The 27,567-nt window shown below is 45.2% G+C and overlaps 2 protein-coding genes across 4 annotated transcripts; both read left to right on the forward strand.

The window, feature by feature from the left end:
* Window positions 1-329: 329 nt before the first annotated feature.
* On the forward strand, window positions 330-3,362 carry LOC128306705 (paraplegin). Its single transcript, XM_053044291.1, has 3 exons — window positions 330-763; window positions 829-2,847; window positions 2,918-3,362. The coding sequence occupies exons 2-3, from the start codon at window positions 856-858 to the stop codon at window positions 3,269-3,271; spliced, it is 2,346 nt and encodes a 781-aa protein (XP_052900251.1). The 5' UTR covers window positions 330-763; window positions 829-855; the 3' UTR covers window positions 3,272-3,362.
* Window positions 3,363-4,034: 672 nt separating this feature from the next.
* LOC128307405 (kinesin heavy chain) lies at window positions 4,035-24,002 on the forward strand. Of its 3 annotated transcripts, XM_053045225.1 has the most exons (8): window positions 6,530-7,398; window positions 13,124-13,962; window positions 14,046-15,299; window positions 15,425-15,526; window positions 21,220-21,337; window positions 21,412-21,751; window positions 21,823-21,957; window positions 22,051-24,002. In XM_053045225.1, the coding sequence occupies exons 1-8, from the start codon at window positions 7,252-7,254 to the stop codon at window positions 22,062-22,064; spliced, it is 2,949 nt and encodes a 982-aa protein (XP_052901185.1). In that variant the 5' UTR covers window positions 6,530-7,251; the 3' UTR covers window positions 22,065-24,002. The 3 variants fall into 3 exon arrangements, with proteins under 3 accessions (XP_052901183.1, XP_052901182.1, XP_052901185.1); XM_053045223.1 differs by lacking the exons at window positions 21,220-21,337; window positions 21,412-21,751; window positions 21,823-21,957; window positions 22,051-24,002 and adding an exon at window positions 4,035-4,048 and having other exon boundaries at window positions 6,605-7,398; window positions 15,425-16,379; XM_053045222.1 differs by lacking the exons at window positions 21,220-21,337; window positions 21,412-21,751; window positions 21,823-21,957; window positions 22,051-24,002 and adding an exon at window positions 4,224-4,320 and having other exon boundaries at window positions 6,605-7,398; window positions 15,425-16,379.
* The last annotated feature ends 3,565 nt before the right edge of the window (window positions 24,003-27,567 follow it).

The raw sequence follows: 27,567 nt of genomic DNA on the forward strand, positions 1-27,567 counted from the left end.
CGCTCTCAATTTAAAACTCGATCAGCTTGTTGCTGTTGATGTTAGGTCTGTTGTGAGATGTAATAAATATAATACTACACAGCTTTCCAACCGTTCCATACCTAACTCTCACTAGAACACGCACTAGAAACAATAGTTATTTCTTTTTGTACGTGTTTGATTGAAATATATAAATCTCCCCCAGTGGGAACAAAAGGTACAAACTGCCACAAAAACGTAAACGTACCGCGCTGGCGGATTGTTGACGTTGCTTCGTGCGTTTATAGTGTCGCGTCAACTTGACGGGTGATTTCACAACGGACAGCGAAATAAAAACATTGACACCTCTCGCCGCTGCTTTCGAAGCAAACACAGCTATTTTTATTACCAATCCTCGCGAAACGGAGCATACCTCCGGTGTGAAAGAATTACAAAAGCGGTAGTGTTCAGTGTTCAGTGTTTCGCTTCGTAAAATAGGTTATCACTTCTAGATCGGTTATCGTCTTCTCACCAGAACAAATACTGTGCGCGTGTGTAAATTACGTAGGTTTCCAGTCAACAACGTTAAGGATTGTGAAATACACATTCCATTGCAACATCGGGCAGTCGGGTGTTGGGGAATAAACACTTCGGCAAACCAATTCGACCAATTCGGAATGTCCTTAGTGACTGAATGATGAAACATAAGTTCCTGTAATGCTCTACCAAAACAAGTATCGATCCCGATAGTCGCTGTTGTTGACAAACGCCGTATGTTATGTAAACGGGTTGGCTCAATTTTACCGTAGGTTGGCAAACATAGTGATTAGATTAACTGCTTGATTCTGAGAGTATGTTGCTTTTTTATAGATACCAACCAAAAATCCTCCCCACAAGATGCATCATTTGGAAAGATGTAGGCAGATAATAAACAACACGCTCCTGAAGCAAGCAGTACGTCGATTAGAACCTGCCATCTCGATTGTACACCGTTCCGTAACTAGTCAACCGAATCGTGATGCATTTTTGCGTGCAATACAGAATGTACCCTGTAGCAGAGCATTCTCCCCAACTCAGAAACAGCTACGTCAGTTGCACGCCGAACAGCGTGCATTGTTGCGTATGCTGTGCGACTCGACCTCTATCCCGGCGTACGTGTTTGCACGCCATTTGCACACAACCGCCCGCAATCGGGACAAACAGCAGCCCCAGAAGCAGAAACCAACGGATCGAGATGGTGACCCGAACCGGGGCAACAAAAAGGATGACGAGGACGATAAGGAGAAGATGATGTCGGTGGTGACGAAAACGCTCATCTGGATGATTACAATCTATCTGCTGGTTGGCTTTCTGTCGATGGTGTTACCATCGCGCAATCGGCCCGAATCGGCCACCCGTTACGTCAGCTGGCACGAGTTCGTCCATCATATGCTGGCAGTGGGCGAGGTGAAGGAGGTGGTGGTGCACCCCGACATGGAGATGGTGACGATCATACTGCATGACGGGGCGATCGTTAAAGGCCGCCGTGTGCAGTCGAACATCTTCCACATGGCGGTGGCCGACGTGAACAAATTCGAGGAGAAGTTGCGATCGGTCGAACAGCGGCTTGGCGTGACAGATGGTGTATCGGTGCAGTTTGAGCGCAGCGGCGATGTAAGTGGACGGATTTTGTTCACCCTATTTGCGACCGGTGTGATTATTGCGCTGCTTAGTCGCATCCGAGGCGGCCGCAGTCCAATTTCGATGGATAGCTTCACGCAGATGGGTCGCGCCAAATTTACGCTGGTCGATCCGATTGAAGGCGGACGGGGCGTGTGGTTCCGAGACGTGGCCGGGTTGCAGGAGGCGAAGCAGGAGGTGATGGAGTTTGTTGACTATCTGAAATCACCCGGGCGCTATCAACGGCTGGGTGCGAAGGTGCCAAAAGGGGCGCTGCTGCTTGGGCCACCCGGTTGTGGCAAAACGTTGCTAGCGAAGGCAGTTGCGACGGAGGCACACGTGCCTTTTCTCAGCATGAACGGGTCCGAGTTTATCGAGATGATCGGTGGACTGGGCGCGGCACGAGTGAGGGATTTGTTCAAGGAGGCGAAGAAACGTTCGCCGTGCATTATCTACGTGGACGAGATCGATGCAATTGGGCGGCAACGTGAGGGAGGATCGGCTGGCGCAGGCGGTATGAACTCGGGCGAGTCGGAGCAAACGCTCAACCAGTTGCTAGTTGAAATGGATGGCATGGCGAGCAAAGAGGGTGTGCTGATGCTAGCCAGCACAAACCGGGCCGACATCCTCGACAAGGCGCTGCTCCGGCCGGGTCGGTTCGATCGGCACATTCTGATCGATCTGCCAAATCTAGCCGAACGGAAGGAAATCTTCGAGAAGCATCTGTCTGGCATTGCGCTGGAGCAACCGCCCGCAACCTATTCGAGCCGTTTGGCCACCCTTACGCCCGGGTTTTCTGGGGCTGATATCGCGAACGTGTGCAATGAGGCGGCACTGCACGCTGCCCGCACCAACCAGAAGATGGTACGGACGGCAAACCTTGAGTACGCCGTGGAACGTTTGGTGGGTGGAACGGAAAAACGATCCCACGCGCTGTCACCCACCGAGCGGCGGGTGATTGCGTTCCACGAGTCAGGCCACGCGCTCGTCGGGTGGATGCTACCGAACTCGGACGTGCTGCTTAAAGTGACGATTGTTCCCCGGACCAGCTTGGCGCTCGGGTTCGCCCAGTACACCCCCAAGGAGCAAAAGCTGTACACACGCGAGCAGCTATTCGACAAGATGTGCATGGCGCTTGGTGGTCGTGCTGCGGAAAATCTTACCTTCAACCGTATTACCACCGGTGCCCAAAACGACCTCGAAAAGGTGACTAAAATGGCGTACGCACAGGTAGGAAGAGAAAAGAAAAAAATTGTATAGGAAGTACTAATGATTAATGATTTGTTTGCATTTTCGACAGATTAAATACTTTGGCATGAACAAGAGCGTGGGCCCAATTGCGTTTGCCGAGGAGAGCGATAACGACCCATATGCGGAAAAACCTTATTCCAAAAGTTTGGGCAATCTGATCGATTTTGAGGCAAGGAAGATGATTACCGAAGCGTACGAACGAACGGAACAGATTCTGCGTGACAACTCTGACAAGTTGAACCGGCTGGCCGAGGCACTACTCGAGAAGGAAACGCTCAACTACGACCAGGTGGTGGAGTTGATCGGTCCGCCTAGATATGATGATGCGAAGCGTAAGATGGAACCAGTGGATTTCGAGGACAGTCTGAAACGGCTAGCACAGAACGGAACAGAGGAGAAGTGAGCGTATTTGTAGCGCTAAATGAGAGACAAGTGAGTGAATGTAGTCGCGCGGTATAGGAAATTTAACCGGGAATTGCTGTGTGTATGTAAATAAAAGGATTAATTAATCGTACTTGCGCAGGTAATGTGAGTGTTTACGGTATAAGGTTGTGAAATCTCCATCGTTTCAAGAAAGCTTATTATTTATTGCCAGAGTGTTATTTAACGGTAAAATCATAATAATGGCCAACGCTAGGTGATTGCGTAGTTTGACACGACTGTCTCCGGTAAATTCACAATTCGAATATTACCTTTGCATATCAAAGATATTTAGTTACAAGCCTGGCGTAACGTGGTGATTCTAAAAAGGAAGAGTTTGGATGATAAACTTTGTTTTTGTGGGAGCTTTTAAATGGTTTAGTGGTAAACATTTGGAGTTGGTTTCGGTTTGGTGCTTTGCGGTTGCTAGTTTCAATCCATTTCCAACCTAAATCAAGGTTTCAATGCTTGATTAAGTTTAAAATTCTTCGCAAAATATCTCCCAAACCACTAGAATTGATAATCCACAGTGAATGAGTATGTTAAATATGAATCAAACAATAAATTGATCTCATAATGTTGCGAAACTTTAGATTAACCCGCGAACATGAGCATATAAACAACGTTTTCTAAAACAACCAGTCAGTGCAACTATGCGGCTAATCCGTGCTCGACCGAACAACCGTGGACCGTGCTTTAAAGCGAACATACCACGAATACAAGGAGTTTTATTAACAGAAGTAAAAGTGCGACCCCTCCGGTAAGATACATCTTTGAACTCATTTTCGGCGGTACAGTTATTGGGCAGTTTCGCGAATATAATAAAAAAAACAAGCGTCTTTGAAGCCCACTAAGACTCGGGAAGCCATTTCCCAGTGTCAGAAAGGTTGCGTGTTACGGAAAAGGACGATTTCAATGGTGAAACGGTGGTTTTAGTTTAATGTTTCGCGAACACGCCTCAAGAGAGGCCTCAAAGTGCGCCGAAAACGTGGAAAACAACACCGAAGTTGCAGTGAATTTTCTTTTCGTGTGGTTGGTACAAGGACATCACACATTTTTGCTTATGTGTTACATCGCCGGTAGAGGAAAAGAAAAAAAAGGAGGAATGCGTTTAGTCAGCGGATTTTGCTTCTCTTTGCTCTGTTTCGTGATCAGTTTTGGGTAGAGCCACTCTTTCGATAGCTCAGTTTTAGTGAAGCTGCTGTTTGCTACTAGTGGTTAAATTTGGACGTTTGAAATTTTACGCCAACGGACCGCCATAGCGTAGTTTCCAAATTCGTCGCCCCGTAACAAATTGAAATTTTCCGCTTTGCGCATCATCAATATCAGTCCCGTCGGCGGTGTGCCTCCCTCTGTTGTGTGTATGGGTGCGTGTGCACGACCATTCCAATGTGTGCGTACGGGCGTTAGAGAGGTTTCTGTGCCTCCGTGTTTACAGCGCAACTTGGGCTTGTGTGAGCCACCGTTCCCTTTTTTCCAGTAGTTTTCGCGGATCGATTTTCCACCCTCCTTCCCGCACTTTCTTTTCATCCTACTCCACTAAAAAAAACCCGCAAAAATATTTCTCCCCCACACTGCAACAAAAAAAACCCGCGTTGCAGTTCTCTACCGGATCACGGACACGGCCAAAGATCGATCACCTTTTCTTTTCTTTCATTGTTGCATGTGTGCGTAATGAACCTCACCTTTGTGAATCTTTTCTCTCTCCTTCCCTGCGGTGCCTTTTTTAATCGACTTTTTTTAGTTCGTGCGCACTCTCTTCACTTCGGTTAGGTTTTCTTGTTCGTTCTTTAGCAGTCGGGCTCTTTCGTTCCCCCAAGGTATATCTGTTATCTCTGTCTCTACCTATTTCTTCATACCGTTCATTAAGGTTAGATTTTCGCCGCTAAGTCGATTCGGTGTGGTAAAGTAATAAAGCAGAGAGAGATAAAGGCTCAATCGCACGTCAAATTACACACAAATTGCAGTTTTTCACGACCAGCAGTAGTTTTTCCGGTCATGCGAAAACTATTTAGATCCGTTGTCTGTCATTTTCAGGCATTCTAGCTGAATGTACCTCACATCTTATGTTTTGCTTGTTTATTGAACAATTCATTTTTGTTGAAGCTTACCACCAATAGGCGATGCTACAGGAACGAATAATTGGAGGAAAATTTTCTCCACCCAAGCAGTCCCAGTAGACGCGGTAAAAAGCAAACCGCTAATCCACGTCAGCCTCATTTTCATCGTTTCTCTCTTTCTCTTTCTCTCTCTCTATTTGTGCTAGTGCTCCGTTCTGGACCGGTGGTGTTTTAGTTTGAAGAAAAAAGTTAGAAGAGCAAGTAGCACTGCGCCGGAATTATATTGTGCAAAGCGGATGAACCATACTCGGGAAAACTGTTTTCCTTTCCACTGTCCCTTCTTCGCTTCCGGTGAAGAAAATATTGACAGTGAAAACCCCATTTTTCAATCTACTTTTTAGCGCCCATTCGTTCGCAACCATTGCTAATTAAATACTGGTCGGAAAATCAATCCGGCAAACGCAGTGGTACCACAGAGGTTGTTAATAGGTTTCTTATCAATTTACCCAATAATGCTTTCGTCGCTAGAAGAAGGTTGTAATTTTTGCGCCCTCTAGCGGTTTTGTGTGTTTTATTTTACCTCGAAAAACAAAAATGCAAAACAGAGAGCGTCTTTTCTCTAGATTTTCACCAGAAATGGGTAGAATTAAACGAGAGTTTTCCACGCAAAACACAGTTATCGAATGCTCTTTGATTTATGCTCTTAGTGTTGGGAGTTTCTGCTGAAGGTCAGTCACCTGTTCAGGGTGCTTATCTCCATTTGGGTATATTTACATGTTTTTGTTTTTCAAATGCTTAGTGTTTTTGTTAATTAGGGAAACCAAACCTAACAAGCATCAAATGGATATGTTAACGTTTTTTTCTGGAGAACCTCTTTCCGATGGGTCAATTTGGTGCACAAACAAACCAAAATCAAAAAAAAAATAAGAGAAAAGAAAATCGGCAATCGATTTTCCCGATCCGCACTCTCTCTCTCTCTCTATTTTTCGAGTTTTGTTCTCTTTAGGTTTGCTGTTGTTGTTTGCCTTGTTCCGCTATTGGTACTTACTCGGGTTTCTCGGGGAGATTTTGTTATTTCGGTGTGTTACCGTTGCGCCGTCGTCGTCGGTTTTTAGCGATCCAGCAGTGGCGAACAGCAGCCAGCACCAGTACGCTATGTAGTGTGCATCAGTCCACACTAACGCACATCGCGTCTTGCCGCGTTTGGACGGTGATTTTTTTAATTTATTTCACCCCATTTCTGTGTGTGTGTGTAGCGCAGGACTCACGCAGAGACAACACAAGGGGCCCTGCAAGAAAGGTGAAACAACAGTGGTGTGGCAACAAAAAAGAAACTTAAAAATTGAAGCTGTAAACGATAAATAAAAATCAGCCGTGTGTAGCAAGTGCGGACTAACAATAGGAAAACAACCACCCCGCAAAAGGAAAACGGCGTATGAGAGTGCGTGTGCGGTGCGTGTGTGTGTTCCGGTGTGCGGGTTACGATCGGTTGGAAGAAAAGCAGCAAGAAAAACCACACACGCGCGCGGCTATTAGTATAAGCAGTGGTAGTGGTGTTTGTCTGTGCGCGCGTGGGTGTCCTAGACGAGCAGAGCGTGTGTATGTGTGAGGCGTTTTAGTGTGTTACGTGCGTGCCGTGTGTTCATGTGTCTTTAGGAGAAAAGGCTGACGCGGCCCCACATTTACCACATACACACACACACCCTCCCCTCTCCTCCTTAATCCCCCCCCTTCCTCCATTTCTCCATCCACCTCCAACACATTCGCACACGCACACGAGCAGTAGCGACGATTTTCCGCGTTGTTTGAGATTGCTAAAAAGGGAGGGACATTAAGCGGTCAAAAGGTAGCCCAGTTAATTCTGGGCCCGGCACATCCCGACAACACCACATCGCGGGCAAGGATGTCGGGCGTACGGGAAATACCGGCGGAGGACAGCATCAAGGTGGTGTGCCGTTTTCGGCCACTGAACGACAGTGAGGAGCTCGCCGGCTCCAAGTTCGTCGTGAAGTTCCCATCCGGACCGGAGGAAAACTGTCTCTCGATCGGGGTAAGTAACTACCTGGGGGGGTGTATGGGAAGGACCGCAGCTCCCACCAATCGATATGTCCATCACAAAACAATGGGCAAACGAGAAGTGTTTGTTTGTTGATTGTTTCGCGTTGTAGGTTACGACGAGCGCGTCGTCCTTCCGCTCATTTTCCATTACGCAACGGGTGAGAAGCTTTTGTTTATATGTCCTTTATGTGGCGGAAGGGGAAAACCCCCCCGAGTGAACCAAGGAAAAGAGCATAAAAGTTTATCGTTTTCTTCACCCCATGAGCTAGCTCTCCAGTAGAATTCGGATGGTGAATTTCTGCAATTGATTTGAAAATAGTCAGCTGTTATGGTACAATTTACCCAAAGCTTTCTATTTTGAAGCTTTTCTCTTACTTTTTCTTTATTAATTCTTGCTTTGTTTCACTGTTTTTCACTATTTCCCTCTCTCTCTCTCTATATCTCACACATCTCTTTCCTGCTGCAGAAGAGAAAACGGATATGCAATATCAGTATGCGCAGGCTTCAAAACTTGCCTCTGTCTGTTTTTATTGGAATTTGGAACTGGAAGCTTTTTTTTCCGGACGGGAAATATACAATCATTAAAGAAATTTTCCATTTTCTCTTAATATTTCTCTTATTCCGTTAAAATGACAAAGTATTTGAAACTTTTCATGAAAATGCAGCGAACAAAATAGCTTGTCCTTCGCCGTTTTTTGGCGTGATGACTTTACTGGCGAATTGATCCACTCCTTCCAAATGGAAATATCTTTGTGTGGTGTAATAAGGGAAGTGCGACCTTGAAATTTTCGGCAAACAGAACCAAAAGACCAACGTACCACACCTACCTCCGCTCGGGCCGCCCGCGGGCTTGCACATTTGTGTCTGGTGGTACATGCGCATGAAGATACAGTTTCTTGCGGAAATACAGGGCAACTAAGCAATTTAATGCACCCTGGACGAATCGGGGGGTAAACCCCAAATAAAGTTGATATTTATTTGCTTTTCATTTTGTTGTGTGTGTTGAGTGTGTCTGAGTGTTAGAGAGCGTTTGTTTGAGACCAGCGAGCCGCCACCCCTGTGCAGCTACACGACAGCGAGACGGGGCGAAATTCAACAATCAATCAAAGGAAAAATCAATTTTTCCACCCCACCCACCCAGTTCCCCGCCGCGCCTTACCAACAATCTCACGATCAACACACGCATACGGTGCCCAACGATCAAACCCATCTTTCAACCGTGGAACGAACAATAATGTGATGCCTTTTCCTGCTGCTGGCTGCATCGGCTGCATGAACTCTCGCTCAAACGCTCTCGTACCTCTATCTCGTTCGCTATATATCGCTCTCTTTATTTCGCTTTCATCCTTTTTCTTTCGATTATTCGATGCAATAATAGTATTACGTGTGGTTTTCTTCCCAACCTGAGCCAAACTCACGAACGGCGGTTGTGGAGAGTAAACGGTGAAAGTAGTACAAATGTAGCTCCTTTCCTTGAAAATGCATTCCGCTGTACAATTCGTTTTGTTTTCCTCTGTTGTTAAGACGTGGAAATGGCTATTTTCTTAAAGATCAGGGCTAAATCAATATCTGGTGAAAAATTCACATCAACATGGCGACGAGTAACGAATTCCCAGCTCCAAGAATCAACTCCATCCCCATGTCTCAATAGTTGTCAAATGCAGTTAGTCCAATGCAATTAGTCAAAGCAGTGTCCAATGCTCAAAGTTGTACTGCTTTTCGAACTTCTGAGTAGTATTTCATAAAATCTCTGGTAGTCATTCACATGAATTTTCATGGAAGAGTTATTCAAGAGTCAAATAGCAAAGGTTTCATGAATGTATGAGGTAATGAATATCTGAAGATTCGTTAATCTAATGAATATTCGTGAATCTTAAGATTTGTCCGACATCTCTGAAAAACGTGAGCCACTGAAGGTATCTCGAATCTCTGAATATTCGTGCATTTTGCAAGATTTGTCAATCTCTAACAGTTCACGAATCTCTGAAGAATCGTGTATCTTTGAAGATTCGCATATCGCTATTAAGACTTGTAAAGATCTGACATTTAGTGAATCTTTGAGGATTCTTAAATCTCTGAAGAATCGTGTATCTTTGAAGATTCGCATATCGCTATTAAGACTTGTAAAGATCTGACGTTTAGTGAATCTTCGAGGATTCTTAAATCTCTGAAACTCTGAAGAATCGTGTATCTTTGAAGATTCGCATATCGCTATTTAGACTTGTAAAGATCTGACGTTTAGTGAATCGTCGCGGATTCCTAAATCTCTGAAACTCTGAAGAATCGTGTATCTTTGAGGATTCGCATATCTCTGTTAAGACTTGTAAAGATCTGACGTTTAGTGAATCTTCGAGGATTCCTAAATCTCTGAAACTCTGAAGAATCGTGTATCTTTGAAGATTCGCATATCTCTGTTAAGACTTGTAAAGATCTGACGTTTAGTGAATCTTCGAGGATTCCTAAATCTCTGAAACTCTGAAGAATCGTGTATCTTTGAAGATTCGCATATCTCTGTTAAGACTTGTAAAGATCTGACGTTTAGTGAATCTTCGAGGATTCCTAAATCTCTGAAACTCTGAAGAATCGTGTATCTTTGAAGATTCGCATATCGTTATTAAGACTTGTAAAGATCTGACGTTTAGTGAATCTTCGAGGATTCCTAAATCTCTGTAACTCTGAAGAATCGTGTATCTTTGAAGATTCGCATATCTCTGCGAAATAGCGAACATCACGATTGTTAGTTGTGTAGCTTCTATAACACGATATAATTCACTATCGTACTGGAATCGATTCCAGTTGGTCTCGCTGCAGAGTTTGCCCTGTTTCATGCAAACGGAGATATTTGTGAGCATTAGTTCGTTATTGCCTTCGGCACACTCCTGCCCCGCACCATGTAGCGATACACGGACTATGCGGCAGAAATGACTCATTTAGGTAAACAATTACCTATCACACCACATTCAGCGTCACCCAATACTACCCCAGACATGATGTGTGGACGGATCTGGTGGTCGTTTCGAGCGCGTTGGCGTGCATTTAATAGCCAGCAGCATACCATCGTAAATAATTGTGTATGTGGTGATGGTTGCCTTCACAGCGCGACAAGCCGTTCGCCTACGAAACCTGTGTTGCGTCAAGTTTGCTGTGGGCAGCAGCATATGCACTGCAAAAGATACCGTCCGGATGAAGACATTTGAAGAAATTTGGAACCAGACGGGGAACGAATAAGCTCTACGCTACGCTGCAAGCAATTAAAAGCAGTCGCCTTATTCGCACTTCTCGCCGTCCGCTTAGCCATGGCCGTGACGAATAGAGTCGAGACGGAGACGAGCATCTGCTGTATATTATTCATAAACATAATATTACGGCCACTGCAAAAAAAGACATAAGCGCGCGTTGCAGTTGCTGATCAACTAAGATTTGCGAATACCAATGGAGGAAGAGTACCAACAAAAAACCCATGTACCACCATCGCGCCACCCGAAGTGCGACCCCGACGACGCAGTCGTTACGCTGAATCATTGTCTGACCATGCCGTGGATTGTGCGATGGTGTTATCTCGCCTTTCCGTTCATACATCCTCATCTTCGTTCGAAGAAAAACAGTCAAAATCACGCACCAATCTATGCTGTTTGGAGCCACTGATTCGTGCGGTTTATGGTTTTAGGAGGTCTGGTTTATTCTATGTTCCACCGCACACCGGAGTCTTCTTGCAGAAATTCAGTCAACGCAACAGGAAAGGAACCATTCTTTATTTTGCCCCAACCTTGTTCTGCCTCTTTGGCTTTCGCAGCTCGACAAGAAGCCTGAAACATCTTCTTCTGAACGGCTGGAAAGCTATAAATAAAAAAAAAGCGCTCGGAAACTTTCCGACTCACCGGTTCGGGTTGGGGTTGCTTTGCTGGTATTTGTTTGCTAATGTGCTGCCTGTTTAATGTTCGGACAGGCGCAACCGGAAGCAAACCGCACTGAACCGTGGCAGCTAAAGAGCTGATGGAATACGTATAAATAATATATGTGTGTGTGTGTTGGCCCCGTAATGTGCTTTTTTCCCTACATTTTCTATATATTTGCTAGACTTATTATAATACACTTTATCCATTCCTTTTTTTCTCTCTCACACTCTTTGTCGCGCTCCTGTAACCCTGCATAGAAATCGGCCACCTTCAGACACGTTCGTACCTCCACAAGCACAGCAATGCACGCTTCAGTGGGTCAGCAATCACTAGCTGCCGGCAGACGATGGTGGAAAGTCTAACCGCACACACACACACTGATATACACAAAAGCTCGGGAAATTAGGCTCCCTCTTTCTCGGGGGTGAAATCCACTAACTCTGCGTGCGTGTGTGTAGTTGTGGAAATAAAAACTAAAATAAAAATCAACTTCACACATCTTCGTCACCATGTTTTATACCACGCAACATTTACATTGCACAATCGATGGAATTGGATATGTGTTGTGTACCTTTATACTGCCTCGTCTGAGATCTCCAAATTCCTGGCTATCATGTCGAATTTCTTTGAATAATCAAAGTTAGATCCTGCGTCTGAACATCCTTGAGAATCCTTGAGATATCCAACTAGAGAATTGAATGTCTATGTTCTCTTATAATAGATGTAGTCCATTTATGTATCTAAGTTCTTCAAATTGTAATTTTGAAATTCTGAGTATCTTCAGAGCTTGAGGCCACTCTGCTGTAACAGTTAACATGAGCTTCTTAAGAATTTGAAGTTATTGCACTTTGACAGGTGCGTCTACAATTTCTAGCATTATTCCCAATGTGCTCTTTATTCTCCATGAGAATGGTATCGATTTTACAGTCCCTCATTAAGCAGCAGCAGTATAGTACACCGGGGCACCTCCTCCCCCTGACGGCCTTACGTGATCGCAATGAGATCATCGGCTGTGAGAAGAATGTGTAGTGTAGCATACATACATTCAGAGAGGTAAAGCAATTTCGCCGACTTTGGGAACGGCAGAAGTGAAATCGGGTCGATCGTTTTTCGCACAACTACGATGTAGATAGTAGAAGAACGTTAAATAGAAGGAAGGAATTGATATCAGGGCCTGGAACTCTTTAAGAGGAAAAGCTGTGCCTAGCTGTTAACTTAATATGTTACGTTCCCGAGCAAACAATTACCTGAAAATTGCGTCTAAACGAGGAGTGTAGCATATGTCCAATTGATGACTTCGCCTAAATACGCCAGCACGCGGCAAGGAATGCGGCAGCATGGTTTACAGTGAATTTCGCTGATGCGTTGCGGGGACCACCCCCCGGTCACAATCGTCACAATCTGCTCGCTACGCTTGTAATTGTATTAGTGCCGGGTGTTTATTTTAAAGGCGTGACGAATCGCGGTGGTGGTACCATTTGGGGATGCGTCTTCTCTATCGTTACGTTACGGTCACGATTTGGTTTGGTACTGTGAAGTGTTTTTAAACTAATCGTGAAGACATAAATGGATTTATAACAGTGACGACGTCTCATATATTTCCGGTCATTGCTGGATGACAAGTTTATTGATGTTGGTTTACTACTGTTGGGAGTTCTGAGGAAAACTGTGAACTATTTGCCGGCATCGGAGGATTTACTTTGTTTGACGCATAATTTAAGGGGCAATTTGGTTTGACAATTAAGCTACATCGATTTTTGTTTGTCTTGAATGTATGGTATGTCTTGCAGATGTTCGACTAATGTGTATTTCTTCTTTTAGGGCAAGGTGTACCTATTCGACAAAGTGTTCAAACCGAACGCGACACAGGAGAAGGTGTACAATGAGGCGGCAAAATCTATCGTGTCGGACGTGCTGGCCGGCTACAACGGCACAATCTTCGCGTACGGTCAGACGTCATCCGGCAAGACTCACACGATGGAGGGCGTGATCGGGGACCCAGCCAAGCAGGGCATCATACCGCGCATCGTGAACGACATCTTCAACCACATTTACACGATGGAGATGAACATCGAGTTCCACATCAAGGTGTCGTACTACGAGATCTACATGGACAAGATCCGCGATCTGCTGGACGTGTCGAAGGTGAACCTGAGCGTGCACGAGGACAAGAACCGTGTGCCGTACGTGAAGGGCGCATCCGAACGGTTCGTCTCCAGTCCGGAGGAGGTGTTCGAGGTGATTGAGGAGGGCAAATCGAATCGCCACATCGCGGTAACCAACATGAACGAACACTCGTCCCGGTCGCACTCGGTGTTTCTCATCAACGTCAAGCAGGAAAACATGGAGAACGAGAAGAAGCTGTCCGGTAAGCTGTATCTGGTCGATTTGGCCGGTTCGGAAAAGGTGTCGAAAACGGGCGCTGAAGGTACGGTGCTGGACGAGGCGAAAAACATCAACAAATCGCTGTCGGCGCTCGGCAACGTTATCTCCGCACTGGCGGACGGTAACAAAACTCACATCCCGTACCGTGACTCCAAGCTGACGCGTATCCTGCAGGAATCGCTCGGTGGTAATGCTCGCACCACCATCGTCATCTGCTGTTCGCCCGCTAGTTTCAACGAGTCGGAAACGAAATCAACGCTGGATTTTGGACGCAGGTAAACCGCTTATTTCTACGCGCTAAGGTTCCATTTTTGGCCGAATTTTTTTTTTCACACCCTTTCTCACCTCTTTTTCATAGAGCCAAGACGGTAAAGAACGTGGTGTGTGTGAACGAGGAGCTGACGGCGGAAGAATGGAAGCGACGGTACGAGCGGGAGAAGGACAAGAACACGAAGCTGAAGGGAAAGATCGAGAAGCTCGAAGCGGAACTGGCCCGGTGGCGGGCGGGTGAAACGGTTAACGTGGAGGAGCAGCTCGATCTGCAGCAGGACGCGATGGAGGCGAGTACGCCGAACGTGGAGGTGCTGCTGGGCCAACCGGCCGATTTGCCCGTACCTGCAACACCGGGCGGTGGCGGTCTGCCGTTGTCGGCCGAGCGCGATACGCTCGAGGTCGAACGGGAGCGTCTGTACCAGCAGCTGGATGAGAAGGATGAGGAAATCAACCAGCAGTCGCAGTACGTGGAGAAGCTGAAGGAGCAAATCATCGACCAGGAGGAGTTGATCGCCAACACGCGCCGCGACTACGAGAATCTGCAGTCGGAGATGACGCGCATCCAGCAGGAGAACGAGAATGCCAAGGAGGAGGTGAAGGAGGTGCTGCAGGCGCTCGAGGAGCTCGCCGTCAACTACGACCAGAAGTCGCAGGAGATCGAGCTGAAGAACAAGGAGGTCGACACAGTGAACGAAGAATTGCAGCAGAAGCAGGGAACGCTCAACACCGTCCAGTCGGAGTTGCAACAGCTGAAGGACATGTCGTCACACCAGAAGAAGCGCATCAACGAGATGCTGACCAATCTGTTGCGCGATCTGTCCGAGGTCGGGCAGGCGCTCGCAGCGGACCAGAACGAGATGAAGATGAACGTGGAGGCGTCCGCCGGCAAGGTGGAGGAAGAGTTTACCGTCGCCCGGCTCTACATCAGCAAGATGAAGTCGGAGGCGAAGAACCTGTCGGCACGGTGCGCCAATCTCGAATCGCTGCAGCAGGAAACCTGCCGGAAGGTGGGCGATTACGAGAAGGAGCTGAGCGAATGTCGGTTGCTGATCTCGCAGCACAAAGCGCGCATGAACTCGCTCCAGGAGTCGATGCGCGAGGCGGAGAACAAGAAGCGCACGCTGGAGGAAAACATCGATGCGTTGCGGGAGGAGTGTGCAAAGCTGAAGGCGGCTGAACAGGTGTCGGCAGTGAACGCGGAGGAGAAGCAGCGTGCCGACCAGCTGAAGGTGGCGTTCGAAAGCCAGATGGATCAGTTGCGCGATGTGCACACCAAGCAGGTGTCGGCACTGCGCGACGAAATTTCCGAGAAGCAGGAGCTAATCAACGAACTGAAGGAGTAAGATATCGATTAGAGGGACAGAGCACTTTAGAACTCTTGGGGATGAAGGGGACTGAGGAACCTTTCACCGATGCTGGCGGGTAACTAATGGGGTTTGTGTCTTTCTTTAATGTGTTTTGCAGCACCAACCAGAAGCTGACACTTGCCCACCAGCAGATGACGGCCGACTACGAGAAGCTGAAGCAAGAAGAGCAGGAAAAGTCGTCAAAACTGCAGACGCTTATGTCAGTATCACCTTCCCTACACTCGCTTCTACTAACATCGCCACAGCATACCTTCCACCATCATCATTCATCTAATCTTGATTCGAACAAGCTCCTAGAACAGCAACAGCAGCAGCAGCAGCAGCAGCAGTATCACGAAAAGCAACCCGATTGGTTTGAGCTGGAGGCGGATACGCTCCCCTCTAAGCAATCCCTTTCACCCACCGGTTCCCACTCCGGTCTGGCGTCGCCCGTCGCGCCCAGTCTTGGGCAGCTGGGTGGCCCGACTCAGACCGCATCGTTAGTGCGTCTGCTGCAGGCGGTCCTCAGTGAGGATGAGCAGCAACAGCAACAGTGCACGACACCTGCGTCCAACAATGCGGCTGTCTCTTCCACCTCATCGACGCATCCGGGCGGTCAGCGCTTGTCGAAGCGTGACAAGAACCGGGCAAATGAGGAGAACGCCAAAATAACGCCATCATCCACGCCGGAACGGCACCAACAGCAACCAACGCGCAAGCGCAACACTAAATCGCGTCGGGTGCTTAACTTCCGGGCGAAGCGTGATGACGAGCGGGAAACGCCCGGTCTGGCGGCGGCGGTATCGAACCCCCCTTCCCGGCAGCAGCAGCAGCAGCATCAGCACGGCCAGCCACAGCCCCGTTGCCGTTCGGCCGATTCCTCCCCAGCACCGTGCGCCGGTATGGAGCTGGAAGGTGTGTGCGGTTGGCCGGGCCGACTGATTAGCTCACTGCTGCCGAAGGGCATGCCGACCCTCCAGTTGCATCTGCTCATTTCGCTCACGATGGTGCTGCTAACGCACCGCTGTCCACAGTTTATGCTGGTGCTGTAAACTGGACGCGGGCGCTTCGTATTTTACGCATTACATATTGTCCACTGATTCGACTTTCTAATAGTCACTAAACGGTCCCCCTTTCTTGTTTGTGTACGTTTCCTCGATTTGCTGTAATGTTTTGTAGGTTTGTTTAACGCGCTGGAGCAATTTCGTTTCGATAGACTTGGCATTCCTTGCTGAATTATCAGTATTAGCTCCGAAGAGTCTTCTAATTCCTTAATAGTTGAGTGTAACAACTTCGCGAAGAAGAGCTTCATGTGAAAGGGTTTAACAAAACCCAAGAAGTGCTTAAGAAGTGCTAGCTTACACACAAATGATACCAAAGATTAGTATACTCATTTTATTGTCGCTTTACGTTTTACAATACTTAAACGTTCCTTACTTTTTGCTTTCCGTACATGTAGGGAAAAAAAGTTGTGCTAAATGTTTTGTGATATGTTTCAGAGTATGTAATTTTGCTTTGAATTAAGCTTTTACTTCCTAAAATAAGACAATTTTTCTTTTATCTTGCGGCATAATCGATGGAAAATTGTAAGCAATTGTGTTGATACGCTAAGAATTCAACATTCTTTTTCACGTGCGTTACAATTGGCTATTTTTGTGGAAAACTGAAGGACAATTTACGCACTGTTAATTAATTAATTAGTAACCCTGACCAGGAAAGGTTTTGTATAGAACCGCTTTACGTTGATGTGCTCGCTTCCACCTAAGAGCGAAAACATCTTTTGATGATGTATAGGTTACGCCATAGTAATGTTGTTGACTATTGTGTAGTACCCGAATATGAACAAGCTGCAAAGGTTAAAGGAAGGCATAAAGTCGTTCGTCTTTAAATCCGTACGTAGCTGCGCGACTGTAGGATATCGCTGCGTATGATTACGTTACGTTGCTCCAAAACCGCCTTTTTGCTTCTGTGATAGCAAAAAAAAAAGGAGAATCTACTCAAACGAACTTTAATCTTAAACACTTTATCTTATCTCATTTAGAAAATAGGTTTCGATCGGAATCCAGCTTTTGCAACCGCAACACCGCAATATTTGTCGGTTTTTGGTTGTTACTGTTGTGTATATGTGCATTAGTTTTAGTTTTTGTCATTACCATAACATATTTTATAAGTCCACTGCCTATTGTCGCTTTCTCGACGAGTGTGCGAGTGTTTTGTTCATTGTTTTTTTTTGAGTAACGACATAAAAGAAGGATACGAGATTCAGCTCTATCTTGCAAGCGTACTAAAGAAACAAAAACGCGAAAGGCAAAAAAAAAACAGAAACAGGAAGATGTGATAAGTCAGAAATATTTGTGCTGATGGAGGGTGCGCTTCAAGCTGGTTGCTGGTCAAGCGGTCAACCACCGCTTCAAGCTGGTTGCTTGAAGGTTAGGTTATAGGGAAAGTCAACGCAAAAGGGATCTTCCCTCTGCGCCATGGCAATATTGAAGAACTGTGATAAAAAAAACGGAACTCCCCGTGAATAGTTCACGACTCGAACGTGTTTTGCGTGTCATAACCGCTTATATCAACGCCCCTTTACGCTCCTCTTAGCCCTTATCTTCGTTACGTACACGGTTTAATGTTTTCCACGCTGCGGAACAGATGTTTACGATTAAGCGCTTGGTATGTAATATAGTGCTGTTGCGAGACGCACATCTATCGGTGCACCCACCCACAGCGCACAGAAATCGGTCAACTAAAGCTGATTGAGATGAAAGTTTCATTCGGTTGTATCGGGCCCCGTAAGGAAGAAAAAAACATTACTATCAAAATCGGATTTATTCTAAACATAAGTAGAGAAAAGTTTGCAAGAAGCATGGCGTTTATTCCTTAAAGCTTCTAAACACGCACTCCGTGTGCGTGCAAATGAACCCAGTCTCTCATTCGCAACCCACACGCCAACACTCGGAACTCTCAACAGTAACAACATTCATCCATCTATACACTTATACTAATTCAATGTCGCCTATAGTTATATTTTTAGCCGCCATTTTATCACTAATATTTCGCTCGCAGTGTGCATTGTTATTGTTGCCCCCTGTTCTGTTAACGTTACGTTAATTTAAAGCCATTAATTTAGATTCGCCTCGTCTCAAGCAACTTTACCTCTGTGATGTTATGTTGTAGCCTTGTCATAATGTATATTTATTAACTAACTTTTACACACCCGGCTCGTTAGGAAACGTTAATTTGTTCATTTTGTTTTTTTGCTGCTCTATTTTTTAGCTTTCTTAGCTCGTTACCATTTATCATTTTCAGCCATCTGGTTGTCAGCTTGCATTCGCTTTTGAAAGCCGTGGACGTGGCAGCACACTCGCATACAAGAGTATGCGCGAGATCGTCTACAGAACGCTATTAACCAAACCCCAGCCCCGGAGCCGGAGAAAGACGGTTGCGTATTCGTGTGTTGCGTTGTGACAGCTTTGTGCAAATGAAAAGGGCAAGCAGAATAGAGGAAGGAATAGAAATCTGTTAGTTTGTTTTTCTCACCATACAGCACTGGTGTAGCTTCTTAGTGCTTTCGCATCATCTCAGTTAAGGTAAACGGGGAGGGGGTTTTCAGTCGAGAAACTTTTATCACGCGAGTACAGTAAAGGGCACGTGTAGCGCGACGGGTGTACGAGATAGTGCAGTGATAGCGCAAGTAAAATATTCGGTCACAAACTACCCGAAACCGTAGGAGCCACAGGATATCGCAATGTTAACCATTTCAACAAAGGCTTCGGGGCGGCGAGTGTGTCAGTGCGTGTGTTATTTTTGTTTTATTTTGTTTTAGGTTGTTGTATCCCCTAAGCAGATGCTACATGATTGTGCCGGAGCATAACACACCACGAGTCGTGCATTGGATTGGATCCCTCCATAAGAAAAGAAAAGATCGCATTGTGCATTATGCACAAAAACGCACGACCTAATTGGCCAATACGTCGGATAAGAAGCAATGAAGGTGCCTTAGGAGTGGAAAACAAAACAAACAAAAATCCTCCTGACATACCGTTGTATCGGCACACGACGATGAGTCACGAAACTCAGATGAGCCTCCACTACTCAGATCCATACAATGGACAGAAGATAGATAGAGAGCGTGCGATCGGAGGTGTTGTATAATGATGCTGCAGTTGCTGCTGGTTGCTGGTGCTGGGTGCTTGTAGGATAAACAAACCAAAACATTCCTTTGTGTATTTCTTTCGCAACCACACACATCTTACTAACCCCTACCACGCGCAGTAAAACCTGTGATGAGAACATGTGTCCGTTTTCGACCGGTATTATCCATTTCTGTTACGTTTCGGGTGGAGCGGATTAGAGCGGTAGACATAGGAAAGGAACCGTAGCATTGCGTGTAGAGTTCAGACTGTAGGGATGAGACAATGACGTGTACAATATGCGAACACAACCACAACTCAGGTGAATGTGCAGGTGCTCTCGTTACAAATCGGGAGGGAGGGAGTAGGAACACGAACATGCGATACGCGTCTTTCGGGTTGGGCAGTGAGCGTTCGCGCTCCGGTATGGGCTGCGACGTCACCGGCTGGAAAGCAAAAACTTACGTTTATGTGATGCTTCAGTAAGCAGTGTACAAAAAAAAAACCAAATCCATCCCGCCCTAACCCCAAAAGTAGATGTTTACGTTTGTTCTCTCTCTCTCTCTCTTCCGTTTGTATGCCTGATCAGTTTATTTAATATTTACTCATAATACATATCTATGTATCCATTATTCTTACGTTTTGATGTACACGATGATTTTTGTTTTGTTTTTAGTTTAGTCAGCTTCGAAAAGGATATTACAGTCCGGATATTTGGCTAGTTGCTGCGAACTGATCGGCTCAGCATGCACAAAACTGCACGACACACACACACACACACAAACATACACACCTACACCGAACTACTTCCAAAAAACGTTTCCTGGATAATACATACACATTTTACACAAGATGTTCATCACCTGTGTGTGGTGTCGCTGTGCCTACTGTTTGTTAGTATCAGTAGTCATATATCCAACTCGTTAGTGCCACCTTCCACTGGCGATGATTTATCCAGCATCCACACAAACACACACAAATATCGTACGAATGAGAAATTTCGGGCCTTTTAGTTGCGTTATTAAGCGGTGTTAGTGTGTTCTTTCCGACACTCCATTCCTAGTAACAACAACACATTCACAATCAAAGGAGATAAGGGTCAGCTTATAGGACAATAATCGAAGCAAAATGGAAAGCAAAGGGTGTCCTGGTTTTTGCCGTAGGATAAAGAACAAGTGTGTTCTGTCCCTACAGAAGGCAGTTGAAAAGCTGTGTCCTAAGAATCGACATCAGCAGTCATGTAAACTAGGAGGGATTTAGGGAAAAGGGTAGCGATAGCTGTAAAGATCACCCAGTTGATTGACTGTGCATTGAACAGTGCGTACATCAAGGCGCATAAACAAAATTCGTAGAAAACAAATAGTATGTTATGTACAGTATGTAAATTAAGAGAGAGATGATCATATATATAGATATATATATACAGTTATTTATATACATATACGCAAACAGGCAAGAAATGTTCTACATACGAAATGTAAATGTATATTTTCTGCAAGTAAACGCAATAGTCGTGAGTGTAAGGTTAAGCAAAATTGTAATTGATAAAACACACGAGTTTAACAAGGTGCGCGAAAAAAGGGATTTCAATCGGTAAAAAAAACGGAAAAATACGTGAAACAAAGCATTAATTAAACAAACAAACAAATAACACGAATGTACACATGTTCTCATTTGGTTTTACGTTTTGTGGTTTACTGCTAAATTTTGTTAAATATTTTGTTTAAAAATAATTTACCTAACCTTTACACACCTTGGGCGGGTATGTTTTGAACAAATACTGTAGGCTTACCGACGAACGACGCGAGCAGGCACGCAAGGATCTCAAGGGGTTGGAGGATACGGTGGCGAAGGAGTTGCAGTCGCTGCATGCCTTGCGTAAACTGTTCGTGCTGGATCTGCAGGTGAGTTGTTGCATCTGACCGGTAGCATTGTTTCCGCAACGGGACCTAACATATTTCCAATTCTACCCTTTCAGGCCCGCATCAAGAAGTCGCTAAACTCCGAAGACACCGAGGACGATGGTGGTTCGCTCGCTCAGAAGCAGAAGATTTCCTTCCTCGAGAACAATCTCGAGCAGCTGACGAAGGTGCACAAGCAGCTAGTGCGGGATAATGCGGATCTGCGGTGCGAGCTACCGAAGCTGGAGAAACGCCTTAGGACAACGGTCGAGCGGGTGAAGGCACTCGAAACGGCACTGAAGGAGGCGAAGGAGGGTGCAATGCGCGACCGGAAGCGCTACCAGTACGAGGTCGACCGCATCAAGGAGGCAGTGCGTCAGAAGAATTTAGCACGCCGCGGACCGCAAGCACAAATCGGTACGTGTCTAATGAAATGAATTACGATTGTAATATAAGAAGAGTAACGAACTGTTCCCTCCCATCCGCAGCTAAGCCTATTCGGGCCGGACAGCCATATTTGTTCAAGAGTGGTGGAACGGGTGGTGCTACTACGGCACCGGGCGGTGGCACCGCCATCACACCGAAAGCAATGGCGGACGAGAAGCGAAAGTCCCAAATCAAGGGTATATAAACGGGCAAAAAGGGGAAACACAATCCCACCTCCCGGAATCGGATGCCATTATGTAATTTTGAAATATTATTTCCCTATTTTTCAGATATGGACAGTTGAATGCATTGATCACGGACACGGACAACTGTAGTAGCTAAAAGAGTGTGAATGAGCACGTGTGTGTGTTTGCGAGCGCGCGAAAGCAGAAGTATAGGAGGATAAAGAAATTACAAGCAAAAGCAACATACGGAAGAGGGGGCAGGGCGGGGAAGGAGGTATGAGAGTGGGTCGTAGAGAGAAAGAGAGAAAGAGGGGGAAGAGTGCAGGATAAACACAAAATCAACAAAAGCAGAACAACCAGCAAATACCAGGATTTCAGCAAATCGGTAGAATACACAAATTGTTGCGATATGAGCCCTCCCAGACCTTCTCAAGCTACTAGAGTGCATTACGTTGCATACTGAAATTCAATCCCGTTCACTCTCTCTGTCTCTCCCCCCCCCCCCCCCACTGATCCTCGTTATTTCCCCCTTTTCGTGTCCTTTTTTTCTTTTACTGCATTGCACGCACTCAACCGAGGCATAATAGTGAAAGTGTAAAGATCTATTATTATTTTCATTATGAGAACTATTATTATTATTATTATTATATTATGGTAACTATTAAAATAATTAATATTTTTGTCATTCGCTTAAGTCAGCAACGAGAAACAGAGAGAGAGAGAGAATGAGAGATAGAAAAAGAAAAGAATGAGAACAGGGCAAAAGGCAGACACCTACAAGATACAGCATAATAAGCACATCGGTACAGATAAAATTGGGCAAACGCCTTGGTAAATCAATGGCTTTTATGACAGTGTAATTGGCGAGCGGTTAATTGGTAGAAAGGAAGAAAAAACGTTGTGCTTTTCGCTTCAGTCAAACAAAACCCCAGAATGAGGAACTCCCAAATGAACAATCCGTAACAATGTACTATTACAGACTTCTGCTGCTACTACCAACTTACACTATGATTACTACTGCTGCTACCGCCATCGATTACGATGGTTTTAACAAGAACCCGGTTCCAGAATCATTCCTCTTTTATTTACGTTTGCGCAACTCTCTCACGTCTCACGTACGCTTACACGATACTGTTGTGATCTCGTGCAATTTTGTTCTCTCGCTAGGGCAGAAACTTGCACAGTGAAAGTGAAAAAAAAACACACAAAACTAACATAGCAAAGTTGGTTGCATATGATTGGATTAAAGTATAAGGAAAAGTGAGACAGAGAGATAATGCGAAAGCGTTAGAACGGAGTAGTTCATGTAGGGACGTGTGTGCAACTAAATTAAGGAAAAAAAAACACAAGCAGTATAGTCGAGTAAATCGAACACAATCAAAGAAACCCCAAAGGACATTAACTTGACGGTATCGCAAACGATCGCAACAATGAAAAGCGTCCTGCGTTGAAGTTGCCTGCATGTAGTTAGTGAGAAAACTGCTCCTTATCCTTTCCTTCTCCATGCCCTCTTTCACCATTGCATCAGTGTCAATGGATGTTGTATCCTTTTTTCCGATCGATGTCATTGTGTCGCTTCGCACTAAAAGAAAAGGAAAACAAACAAACCCGAACAGCAACACAGGCCGTTTAGTGGAGAAAGTGCAGCGATGCATGTTGCAACGAATCAGTTCGAAGGGAGGTTTGCAAAAAAAAAGCTAAATACTAGAGGAAAACAGCTGTACTCAAATCACACTATAAGAACCCCGCAACCGATGGTGCATTGCGCGAAGGAGACTGATTAAAACAAAAAAAGGGGATGAGGAATGCTTTGAACAAGACCCTTCGGCACTCACGGATATGATCCGTCAAGCCGTTGCAGTCTGTGCAAATGGGAAATTGCTTCCGATAAACCGTTACCCCTATAGCGGTGCTCACAGAAAAGGTATCGAAAGAAAGGAAGAAAAAAAAACAAATAGTAATACTAGAAGAAGAAAACCCGAACACACAACGTTCATGTAATCACGCTTCACACCGTCGCCGTGTCGCTCTCCCTCAAGCATATTACAAACTGGAGATCCGTTTCGGCATGTCGTTCGCCTGGATAAATCGCGCTAATAAAAAAAAGAAACCTATTCTAACAAGCAAGATAAGTAGCTCCATAGAACCTGTAAACCCTTTACCACCCCTCCCTGGTCTAAATTACTGCTTATTTTAGTGATCAACAAATATACAAATGATTGGAACAAAAACAACAAAATAACACCATTTTCCGGCGGTGGTTTGTGTTTGTGCGTTAGCCTTCAATGTTTCCTGCTGAATTGGTTTCATTATTGTGTTCGTTTTAGGTAAATTAATTTCAGATGCGCTCTCCGATTGTACGTATACTGAATCACCATCACCTCGGAAATGATTCTTTCTAGCACGACCGCGTGAATGCGCCACATCATTGAAAGAACGATACCATTACATCACAGTGCGCCTCCACTGTACGGTGAAAGTTTTCATTGCTTGAAATATTTCAAAGCAGACGGGAAAAAGCTCCATGGAAAGCATCGATTTTATGCTGTTTTTCCACGTGATTGTAGCCATTTTTTTCCATTACAGCAAAGGAAAACGCAATAAGACTTCAGTTAGCAGTTCTTAACTGACTACTTCAGGCCATCAAAGACTACCTTTTCTCACGACGAATAATATTTTATTTTAATTTAACCAAGGATAAAATTTTTCAACTTTAAAACATAAGTCTCTGCAAAAGAATAGCAAAAAACATAAATTGCAAGCCAGACACGAACACGTGACAGTTGTCAAGCAAGTGTGTACTACCGTGCTCATTGGGCGGAATATTCCGATGCACGAACGTTACCAAAAAAAATAAGCTCGGTGGGTAATGTGCGGGCAGGGTTGACTGAAGTGTTTTCCAAAGCTTTTGGGCGTTCGGAACGGATCGGGCCCCGACTCCAGCAGGGTTCGGGTTTCGAGTGTTCGGAGCTATTTTCCATTCGCCGGACAGCGCACATCACTACTATACGTGAGGTGTCACTAGATTACGGATGTGGATTTCGACTTCCCGAGTCACGGCCAATATCGTACGAAATATTTTACCATTTTGTACCTTTCACTGTTAGTCCTTAGCATTAAATCACGTAGTGTTTACTGGTTCAGGGAACTTAGTGAAATTTTCGGCAGAATTCGCTATTAAAAAGAAAGGAGTTCAGTTTTTATTGCTTGCCACATTTTTCGCCTCTCTGTTGTGTGTGTTTGAACGTTTGCGCTTACTTGGTGGGTTTCTCGTGTGTTGCTGATTTTCCTCCCAAAACCCCACCCGCGGACATACCAGTTTGGGTTTCTTGCCCGTCTTTTTTTTGTTACGTGCGTGCGTATATGTGTAATCTCGTTGTACCCGTCTATTGCGCTGTCTCGCTCCGGTCAATGGGCGTTAAACCGCGCGGTATTTGGTTGTGTCTCGGTATTCTTGACGAGCGCGTTGTCTTGCGTTGTCCAGTTACCCATTTTTCCCATTCGGTACATTGTTTTCGACTTTGGCGGCTCGAAAAGTTGCTTGCTTTTTTTGCCAACCTGTGTAAAATTAGTAAGTTACACACGCGGTGGAAGTTTGTTTGTTTTTTTTTTGTTGTTCTGTGAAGGAGGATAAACCCCGTAGGAACAGGTCAGGAATGAAAGAAAGCAGACGTTGTCTATTTAAGAGTGCATGCGAGTTTGTATGTGTGTGTGTGTGCGTGTATTTAAGACGTGTTGTTCCGTGGGGTGGTTGATCTGTGGCGATCGTCTGCAGTTCAGTAGAAAAATAATATTTAAAACGTCATTAGCCACCCCTTTAGTGACGAAGTTAGTTTCGACACGCGGCTTCCGGAAAATCTGCCTCGATCTGCGTGAAAAGCGATGCCTACAACCAACCAAAAAAGAAATTCATATAAAAAAAAGCTGCCCAACCAATTCAATCAAGCACAAAAAACGGCCAGCAGTCTCCTGCCTGCGTCAACCAACCTAAAAAACCAGCCGATGCACTGTAAAGCCTGCGTATCGTCCGCTCCCTGTCGCACGCACTGTCCAGTACGCGTTCGATACAAGGCATGCTTCGTCCCGCTCGCACGTTCCACGTAAAACTCACTTTTCCCCTTGTGTTGGTTAAGAAGAGAAGGGGGAAAGTGAGAGAAAAGGGAGGAGGTGTGCGATGGAATTTCACATCATCACCTCATTAGCTACCAAAAGGATAGAAAGAGAAAACCGCACGACGTGCCACGTGTGCGTAAAAGAGACAGCGCACACCCTTTACAAGAAGAAAGTGATAGAAATCAAACCCACACACACACACGCGCGGAGAAAGGAAACAATAGAAAATAGAGTGCTTGAAATGGTTTTCGAAAAGTTGTGTGTGTCTATACTGTTTAACGTGTTGATAGTGTTGGTGAGTGATCGGATGGTAATTGCTTTAGGACTAAGCTACATTGTCATTTTGTCACAGTGTACAAAATGCCCGTTAAGAATATTTTTTACCTACAAAATCACTCACTAAAGCACAATTGTAAAAAAAAAACAGTCTGGAAGATTGGAACTACAATACTTCTTCCATTACTTTTCCTAATACGTACTGCTTTCTTTCTCTCTTTCTCTCTCAATGTTACCGGGAACGCGATCACGTCGCGATCACCAACATCAAGCCGTTTTAACGTTCCGTAGCGCAGCATATTGAATCCCGCTCGTGTGTTTGTGTGTGTGTTTAATTATCTCCAACCAATAAGCGCTATCCTTCTCGCTTTCTCTTGGAGAAGTGGTCCATCGATCGTGCTTTTTCCGCGATCGAATCAGGTACCTGTTTTTTTTGGCGTCTCCGCACACCACTACATTCAGAATGAAAGCCACACACACAATAATGTTGCATTGTGTCCAGGCAGACGTAGAGTTGGCAGGTTGTTGCAGAGCATATTTTTCTTGCTGAGTTAGCCTTCCTTCTTTCAAAAACTGATTTAGAAATGCGGTGTTCCTTTTTGGCATTGTGTACAAGTAGGTGTGTGCGTGTGTGTTAATGTCGATTGTTAACACAGGAGAAGGTGTTTTCTTCCCTCCCCAAGTAACGTAAGCTGATTAGAACTATCCTGTTACAAAAAGAAAGTTAACTTTACGCAACATCCACCACCGCAAATTTTCATTTACATACATTTACAACATTCTATCGCAAAATTTTGAATAATGATTTTTTTTTGTTTGAAAATGAGGACAAATTGCCATATTGGTTAATTTTGGTAATTGGTAATGCTAATTGCTTCCTTTTTCATTTCGTTATGAGGCGTTTCCGATACCTGTCTACCGCCATCAATCCTTTTTTTCCCTAACCTCTGCCAACCACACCATCGCCCTGATCCATCGAGGCACGACAGCTAGTGACAACGCGATCACTAATCGCGCACGACATACAAAGAGAGTGCAGTGCGTGTGTCGAGCGAAAAGTATAGGGCTGCAGTGTATGTGCTGTGTGTGACGTCTTCCGTGCAAGGTGGATCTTCTTGTAAAAGGACGTGCAAACAGCAAAACAACAATAACCAGTGTTCTGTGCACCACCGTGCGTGAACTCCTCTTTTATATTTTTCTCCTGTATGCGTGTATGTGTGTATTTGTGAGGGA

The sequence above is a fragment of the Anopheles moucheti genome, chromosome X (assembly GCF_943734755.1).
Source record: "Anopheles moucheti chromosome X, idAnoMoucSN_F20_07, whole genome shotgun sequence".
Classification (NCBI taxonomy): Eukaryota; Metazoa; Arthropoda; class Insecta; order Diptera; family Culicidae; genus Anopheles; species Anopheles moucheti.

What these genes read in the sequence shown, in the direction of transcription:
- LOC128306705 (XM_053044291.1), top strand. Translation starts at nt 856, where the DNA reads ATGCATCATTTGGAAAGATGTAGGCAGATAATAAACAACACGCTCCTG. An exon ending in CTAAAATGGCGTACGCACAG is followed by an intron (nt 2,848 to 2,917) that starts GTAGGAAGAGAA and finishes CATTTTCGACAG; the next exon opens with ATTAAATACTTTGGCATGAA.
- LOC128307405 (XM_053045223.1), top strand. Translation starts at nt 7,252, where the DNA reads ATGTCGGGCGTACGGGAAATACCGGCGGAGGACAGCATCAAGGTGGTG. An exon ending in ACGCTGGATTTTGGACGCAG is followed by an intron (nt 13,963 to 14,045) that starts GTAAACCGCTTA and finishes TCTTTTTCATAG; the next exon opens with AGCCAAGACGGTAAAGAACG. An exon ending in CTAATCAACGAACTGAAGGA is followed by an intron (nt 15,300 to 15,424) that starts GTAAGATATCGA and finishes TGTGTTTTGCAG; the next exon opens with CACCAACCAGAAGCTGACAC.